Raw genomic sequence first — 8,175 nt, 5'->3', positions numbered from 1 at the left:
TGCGCGGCAGCCGCGTCGATGAGCTGCTGAACGCGCTCCATCATGCAGCATCGCTCGTCACCCTCCAGGTGGTCTAGCTCGTCTACCGCCGCCTGGGCAGCGCGTATGTACTTGATGGGCATGACGTAGACCGGGCGGTCGGCCCCCAGCATGCTGGCGATGGCCGTGCCGCGTTGTCGGACGGTGCCCACGCGGCTAGGCTCGCCAGTAGCCGGCGTGCCGTAGACAGCGCGATCGACCTCACGCTGATAGGCCTCCGTTAGGTGTTTCATAGCGGCCAACTTCTTGCCGCTCTCGACGAGTGCGACACGGCAGGCTTCCAGCGTCTTGGCGTTGGCGTCGCCCGCGGGGTACAGATAGGTCCCGCATTGCCGCCTGTAGCGGGTCTTGGGCGTCCCCACCGGAGGCTCCATCGTGGCTGATGACGAGCAGCTAGGTGACGGTGCTGCCACCGCTGTCTGCACGAGGGAGCGGGTCGTCGATGACCACCACGTTGGTGGGGAAGGCGTCGAGGGACACCGTGTCGGAGTCAACAAGCATCGGGTCGGTGGAACCGATCGACTCCAGGTCGGAGGCGGGCTCGTTGGTGATGTCGAGCTTGCCAAGGAGGTCGATGAGGCAGCTCTCGGAGCTGGCTGCGCCCGCGCCTGGCGCGGGCTCGTCGGAGAGGCGAATCTCACCGATGAGATCAGCGAGGCAGCTCGCCGCGCAGGCGACTTCCACGCAATGCAGCGTGTCGGTGCAAACGCCATCGGGCGTGCCGGGCTGACTGCGCTCGCCAGGGAGGAACAAGGTTCCCGTCTAGAAGAGATCTTCGGACGATGGTGCACCTAGCCCCACGATGGGCGCCAAATGTCGGGGGTTTGGTGCGACATATGCCAAGGGATGGCTTATCATGGTGGGAGCTAGTAAGACATCGTCGGTGCCTGAAAACGGAATAAGGCGTAAACATGTACGCCGATGCATCTTACCTAGGTTCGGGGCTCTCCTAGGAGATAACGCCCCTAGTCCTGCTCTGCGGGGTCTCCGCATGATCACTAGATCAACAAGAAGCTACAAGCTTGCTCCTTGAGCTGTTTGGGTAGAGGAGGAAGAAGGGGTAGACTAGCTCTACTCCTCTCTCTATGTGTGTGTGTTCTTTAAGAGGCTGAACCCTTTGCATGGGTGCCCTGGGGGGTTTATATAGGCCTACCTCCCAGCGGTACAATGGTAATCCGGCCGGGTATAGGGCCGGGCCGTTAGTGTCTCTAGTCGCCGCTTCTCTGCCGGCTGCTGGGGCCCACCGCTTGTGGGTCCTGTCGGCTGCTCATCACTGTAGCCATGCCTCTAATGACAAGGGCTTGGTCGGGGAGAGCATGGCTACAGTACCGCCGCCTGGCGGGCGCTCACTGTAGCCACACCCCGTCTTATCTAGTTAATGGTGCACAAACTCCAAGGGAAGGGGAGAGCCAGCTGCTGGGAGTCTGCCTTCCCCTATGCCGACTGGTCAAGGCTTGCCGCCTTCTGGCATCTCACGGACAAGTAGGGCCCGCCGCCTGCGGGCCGTACCGACAGCCCATCGTGGGAGCATGGCTTCCTCTGCCATGGATGATGTCATGGGCAACGTGGCAATAGTGCTACGCCGGGCTAGGGAAGGCCACCTAGTACGGTACACTGTGGCCACGTTCGTTCCTGGATTCAGGGGTGGCAGGCTGTACTGTAGCTACGCCTCATCTCGTCGTTGTTATGTGGGTGCAAACTTTGAGGGCGCGAGGTTGGGCCGCCTGCTAGGAGTCGGCCCGCGTCGGGGCCGCTCTTTGGGCCTCACCGCCTTCTAGCAGGCGGCCGCGGTCGTTCAGACCAGCTGGCCACAAGAAGGCGGTCCCTTGTCTTCAATGCTTGAGGGGTGCAGCCGGCCCCGATGTCTTGAAATATTATGGGGAGCAGATAGGGCTACCCATGATCATTTACTCCCACACCATGGGAACGCGTGGCACGTGCGGGACGCGGCTGAATTTCTCCCGAAAACCAGTCGGTCAAAAGCAAGTGTTTTCCAAAACTTTATCGGTTCAAAAAATGTTAATGAATTCGATAAATGTTCATGAAAGCAAAAAGGTGTTCGTGAATTTCAGAAAATGTTCATGAATTCCAAAATTGTTCACAAATTTGTAAAAATGTTCATAAATTAATGTTCATGATTTGAAAAAAAATGCAACTTCAAAAAGGTTCAATATTTAAAAAATGTTTGCAAAAATTGAAAAGGAAAAAGAAACCTAAAATAAAAGAAATAGAAAGAAAAAACTGGAAGAAAAAAGAAAGGAAAAAAAGAAAAAACTGGTTCAAGGAAGTTTCTAGAACTTTCCCAAAACCGGTGGAGAATAAACCCTAAATGGGTCGGCCCAAACACTGGATCTGCGAGCTGGAGGTGCGCGCGCTAGGTCGCTAGCAGGCGGCCTACGCGCCGAATAGGATCTGCCTGCAACAAAAGCGGTAATAATTTCATAGTGCCAGAACGAGACGTCCGCTGAAACATATTTATTCAGATGTTACTGGTAACACAGCCTTCCAACAAGATACAAAATAGCAAGAACGGAATGCGCAAGCCAGATGATTCATGATGTGCACGGAATTGCTATCTTTGGCAAACACTCCAGTTCCGGTCAGCTGTTGGCATCATCAACTTCACATGCTCCTTCGGCAGGAGCTTTATAGGGCAGACCTCACAGGCCCTGTCACTCCAAAACAGTCAGATTTTATTATTCACTCAAAAGAAAAGTCAGATTTTGACATCATAAAACCATATCTAGCTCTAGCGTGGCTTCTCAATAACCTAGTAGAATAGATCAGGCAAGTCAACAGCAGCAGCAATTTTTCCATGCTTTATATGGTTAAAACATATCAGGGTTTGGGCTCGTCTAGACCAGTACTGCCCAAGATTTAGCTTCAACAACTCCAGTTCTTTGCCTAGTTTCTGGCTTGTTGCATTTTGAAACTGTACTTCCCTATCGAGATTCAAGTTGTTTTGGGACATAAGGTATAATATAAATGAGAATATACATATCCAGTGGAATAAGGGGGTCAACATGGAAGGTTTGGGATGAGCAGACTGGGGCTTGGAAAATGGGAACCAGGCCGCTTGCTGGCACTTTTCCAAACCCTGCATAATGCATGGTATGAGCAGGATGTTTTTGCTTCTAAAGATGGTAACTCAAAGAACCACCTGTAAATTTTTTTAGTGAAGTCAATATCAACTTACTGTTTGTTACTCTCTTGCGAAGATCAGAAAGGGCTACAGCAATTTTAGCACCAGTGAGAGCATTGTTCTTCACAAGTGCAATATCTGAATACGCTAAGGAGAAGTTTCTGCAAATGTAGGAAACCACAAGAGGAAGCGAAAAAAAAGGGGCGAGAATTGTATGCCCACCTGTGCCTTCGTCCTTTTTCTCACAAGGTCCAATTCAATATTTAACTGTTAGAATTTGAGAATGGTAGAAAAGACAAACTGCGCATTTAAGAAATAGGCACAGTAACTACCAAAATTCAAAATTGCAAATACAAATGGATAAATCATGCAATATCCCTAAAATATACCACAGGTCAAAATAAAATTATAGGATACTGGCTTCCAATGAAGATCCTCCAGTTAGTACTTTCACTCTGTCAAGGATGAAGGGGGTGATCGCGTTTCCTATTATCTTTTTATCACTGAGAAACAAAGTGCAAATAATTAGATTGACATTATATTGTTCATAAACATACATGTTAACCCAACTGCACGTGCACGCGCACACATACAGAAAGAGAAAAGAGAGCAATGAATTGGGACTGTACTCTGCTTCCTTGAGGGATTGCTGTATTGCAGACTCTATAACCTTTCCTGAAGCTGCATGTTGCTTGGGAACTGGCACTGCAATAAGAATTCCAGATCCTAGATGCATATTCTGGTTTGCATCTGCATCACAATAGACTTGAGTAAGCAATTCTCAATTAAGGCTGCAAAATATTCCAAAAAAAAAGGTTGTGACCCTTGGAGATCACTACTTCCATACTGAGGTGGGCAGCAGGCATGGATGACGGGAAAGGGTGTCAAATTTATCCCATCTTCTTTGGGGGTTTTCTGGATGGAGCATCATATATTGATCACATTAAGTGTAGATCTCAAGTAGGATACTAGTTATGAATAACTGATTCTAAGTTCATATCGGGCTATAGAATCCTCCAATCAAAAAGTTAACAGATGAACAGGTGACTTCTGGTGGTTCTGGTTATGTACCAACATTTAGTGCCACACAAATAAAGTCTCACAAATTAAATTCAATAAAAAATGCAGAAGATTCACATGTCTAACGTTAATACTTACATATTATTTTCGCACACTCTTCTGGAGAATCAACGCGGCATGGCACCTACATTAAGCAAACAGGAGTCACTTAGTCAAGGCATCGACCAATTTAAATTTTATATAGAACAGATACTTTCTCGTTTAAATTTGTGACCGAAGCTGCAATATGTCTACTTTTAATTTCTCTCCAACTAAACTGTTTCCCAACCCATGCCTTGTACTACATAATCTAACCTGAAAACATTCATTTTCAAAACTGTAGTGCATTTTGAACTCTCAACAAATCCCTGGACGCTAATGTATTGGGCAAAGAAAAACACTAACTTTATTGTTTGACAGAAGTAAAATTGTTCTACCTTACATCCACTGGTTTCTGTGAAGAAAGCTGGAAATTCGTTGGTCCTGTAAGCAGCAACAGTTACCCCTTGAGTTTCCTGTCAACACCATCATTTAAAAAGAATTGATTAGGTACCAAAACGAAGTTGCACCTACCTCGATGTCTTGCCAGGAACAGAGCAGATTATAGAGCTCCAAGGAACATCCAGTGTTATAATCTAAAAAGTTAGACTCTTTGAAGAGGCTATAACTCCTTTACCACCAAGAGCATTTCGTTATGAATTCTTTGAAGAGTCTGGTCTAAAATTATGTACCATAGAATGAACAAGACAAGTTTTTCGATCCTTGTCCTCTTGTTTATGGAGCCCTTCGGCCTTATTTCAACTTGAACATGAATTTGCAGTGGGCAGAAAAGAGGCCCTTCCAAGTCAACATTTCCTGAGTGAAAGTTGTCGATTACCAAATTGCATCGGAACTTGTCTACTTTTTGCGCCACCTCATTTCCAGTCCTTATCTTATTGTTTCAAATCCAGATTTTTATAATATTTTCAAGAGAAGTGCAGCTGTTTGTTCCTATGTTAAGGCATCATTATTAGGGGTGAATAAAACCAACGTAACAATTATGTAGCAACTATTTTTTGTTAAATGACAATCCTTGTCCTGTTTATATGTAGCTTGATATTTGGAGTGCATTTGTATTGCTACGATCTTTCTTTGTTCAGGCATTCTAACCAACACTGCTATAGAATTTTACTGGAAGCTACTCCATCAGTACTTAAATATCAAGCCAGAAGAATATAGGTACAGCCTGTGAAGCATCCAATGCCTAGCAGGAAAATCTACATGAAAGTTTGTTCGTCACATATCGAAAGAGCTATATTTTTAGTGGAGGCTCCGACAGTAAAATTTATTAAAAAGGAAGAATAAGCGAAGGATAATACCAAGTACTCTAGTGTCCGTGCGATATCCAAAATGGACTTCACACCGGCTGAAATAACAGCCACAGGAGTCTTTCCAAGTTCAGTTAAGTCAGATGAGATGTCCATGGCTGCATCGAAATGGTAACTGTATCCATCAAGCATTACAAAGAATGATATTTAAGCAAGATATGTTAATCAAGTTAACAATGTCGTGTGTACTACCCGTCTCAAGGTTTAAGTCCACTAATCTGTAACTATACATCATAGATAGAGTAACGCCACCATCCTAAATTAACTAGAGAATATCAGAAAAGCTGCAACTCAATATTTCCTGCTAAATGTTAACACGTATAGTCTAGTCTCCCTATGTTAATCAAGTTAATGTAGTGTGTACTCCCAGTCTCGACGTTTAAGTCCAGTAATGTATAACTATACATCATAGAGTAACACCAGCATCCTAAATTAAATACAGAATAGCAGAAAGCTGCAAAAGACATAAGACTGAAAAAACTACAATCATAAGAACTCAAGAGAAATATCTATATACGTTTCCTGCTAGGTGTTAACAGATATAGTCTAGCAAATCATACTCTTTGATAGAGAAACTCAAACAGAGGCGAAATACAATATCAATGCTATGATAAATTAACTTTTCTTAAGAAAACATCATAAACTTAAAATGTAAAGTTTTATATGCTATCCTCGAACAACTAAGTTCATTTGCTTGCTTACTCTGTAAGAAATACTGAGCAACATGCCTAAATTAGCTGTTCCAACCTCATTTATCTCATGATAATAGTCCATGATCAGTGCTACAACTACTGCCCTTTCATAATTCGGACAAATCAATTGGAACATTTTTAATACACAGTGAACCTAAACAAGGACTCCTTACACATCTGGAAGCTACTTACTTTTTTCACCGTATCTGTGTACGCCTCCAATTCCCCCAGTCACAAAAATTGGTATACCAACCTGAATTTCAGAATAACTTAATTGTTTTATACTACTATAAAGAAACATTTGGTGCTAGCTACACATGGATATCAAATAAAACCAAGATAAATAAGACGAGTAAGATGCAATGTTTCTTGAAAGAACCTTATGAGCAAAAAACATGGTGGCAGAGACTGTCGTAGCACCATTGCCACCCGAAGCAACCTGAAAATTAGTAAAACAATCAAAAACGAAAACAACATGACAAGCATAAATGTTAATCAGAGGGGCTATGTATCTAGGCATGAGGTAAATCCCAGATTTGAGAAACAATACACATTCTTAATTCTTTCATGAATGATGGCATGCCGATTTCAGCGCAGTGCTTAATGATTTCAAAAGAGTGCACAGTTTGACTTAAGAAGGACGAAAATGTGTTGAGCAAGGTACTCACAACTTGTGCGATATCTCTTCTAGCTGTCTTCTGAAACTGACTTCCGCTTATAGCCAAGTTCTTCAGCTGTTCACTGTTAAGCCCTATAATCGTGTGAAGAATATTAGTACCAGTAGAAGATAACATTTTCAGGTCAAGTGAACAACCTGATGGTGCCCTGTACGACTTACCAACATGTGGCACACCATCCAGAATGGCTATAGTGGCAGGAACAGCGCCGTTCTCCCTGACGATGGCCTCCACCTCCATTGCCGTCTGGAGATTCTTCGGATAAGGCATACCTGCAGAGGAATCACCAATCAAGAATCCAGCGTGGGCTAAGCTAGGGCACATCGCCGGGGAGGGTCCTCTGCTCTGCTCCGAAGGGGAAAAGTGGGGTCGAAGCCTGTTACCGTGGCAGATGATGGTGGACTCGAGGGCGACGACCGCCCCGCCGCTCGCGAGCGCGGCCTCGACCTCCGGAGACACCGCGACTCCTGTCGGCGACGGGTCTTCCTGCGGCGGCGCCCTCGACATCCCCGGCGATCGTTGAGTCCTCCTCGACTGGTTTGACGGCAGCTTCAGCTTCCGCACTCAGCTGTCGTTCTTCCACTTTTAGATCCAGGAATGTGATGATTTATTATTAAATTGGTGAATCTTTTATTATTATGTATCTAAAAAGCTGGTAGTTTTTATTTATAGTACAGTAAAATATTTAAAGCTGGCGATTTCGTTGGATATTACTTCATCTGTTTCAAAAAAAATTAGTGTTTCGTGTGCAAAGACTGGCAATTTTGCTCTCTTTTTAGTTTTATCAAGTCGGTACGTAAGTGACTTGTACTACGATCACTATGTTATAAACGAGACACGTATTACCATGTAAAAAAATAATATTAGCTGCAATAAGTTGATTGTCCAAGTGGACCGTCTGGAAGTGATTGAGATGATGCAAAATAGGGTTATTCTTTTCTTTTTGCGGGTGAAAAATTATATTACTCAATATTATGTCTTTACAATCAGCATGAGCATGCTCCAAGGCACTCGTGGACCAGAACCAATTCAAGTTATGGTTCTACCCTAAATTCTAGTGAATTTAGCTAATCACTCGCTAACATTATTCTAAAAGCACCTTATAAAATGGAGAGAATTCTTTATTAGGCACTCCCTTAAAATCATGTTTCTTATTTGACATTGAAAAAAAATTCTTCTCTATATGACCTATAATTTTA

General features: G+C 44.3%; 1 protein-coding gene across 4 annotated transcripts; it reads right to left on the bottom strand.

Moving 5' to 3' along the window:
* Positions 1 to 2,499: 2,499 nt before the first annotated feature.
* Positions 2,500 to 7,595, bottom strand: LOC123093400 (pseudouridine-5'-phosphate glycosidase). Of its 4 annotated transcripts, none has more exons than XM_044515360.1 (12): positions 7,360 to 7,575; positions 7,138 to 7,248; positions 6,968 to 7,050; positions 6,679 to 6,738; positions 6,492 to 6,552; positions 5,599 to 5,705; positions 4,678 to 4,755; positions 4,340 to 4,385; positions 3,811 to 3,931; positions 3,599 to 3,684; positions 3,236 to 3,319; positions 2,500 to 2,714 (listed from the first exon to the last, which is right to left on the bottom strand). In XM_044515360.1, exons 1-12 carry the CDS (start codon positions 7,481 to 7,483, stop codon positions 2,686 to 2,688), a joined length of 990 nt encoding a protein of 329 aa, XP_044371295.1. In that variant the 5' UTR covers positions 7,484 to 7,575; the 3' UTR covers positions 2,500 to 2,685. The 4 variants fall into 4 exon arrangements, with proteins under 4 accessions (XP_044371295.1, XP_044371296.1, XP_044371292.1 ...); XM_044515361.1 differs by having other exon boundaries at positions 2,500 to 2,708; positions 7,360 to 7,574; XM_044515357.1 differs by having other exon boundaries at positions 3,599 to 3,931; positions 7,360 to 7,595.
* Positions 7,596 to 8,175: the final 580 nt, after the last annotated feature.

The sequence above is a fragment of the Triticum aestivum genome, chromosome 4B (genome assembly GCF_018294505.1).
Source record: "Triticum aestivum cultivar Chinese Spring chromosome 4B, IWGSC CS RefSeq v2.1, whole genome shotgun sequence".
Lineage (NCBI taxonomy): Eukaryota > Viridiplantae > Streptophyta > Magnoliopsida > Poales > Poaceae > Triticum > Triticum aestivum.
This window is presented reverse-complemented; position numbering and strand designations above follow the sequence as displayed.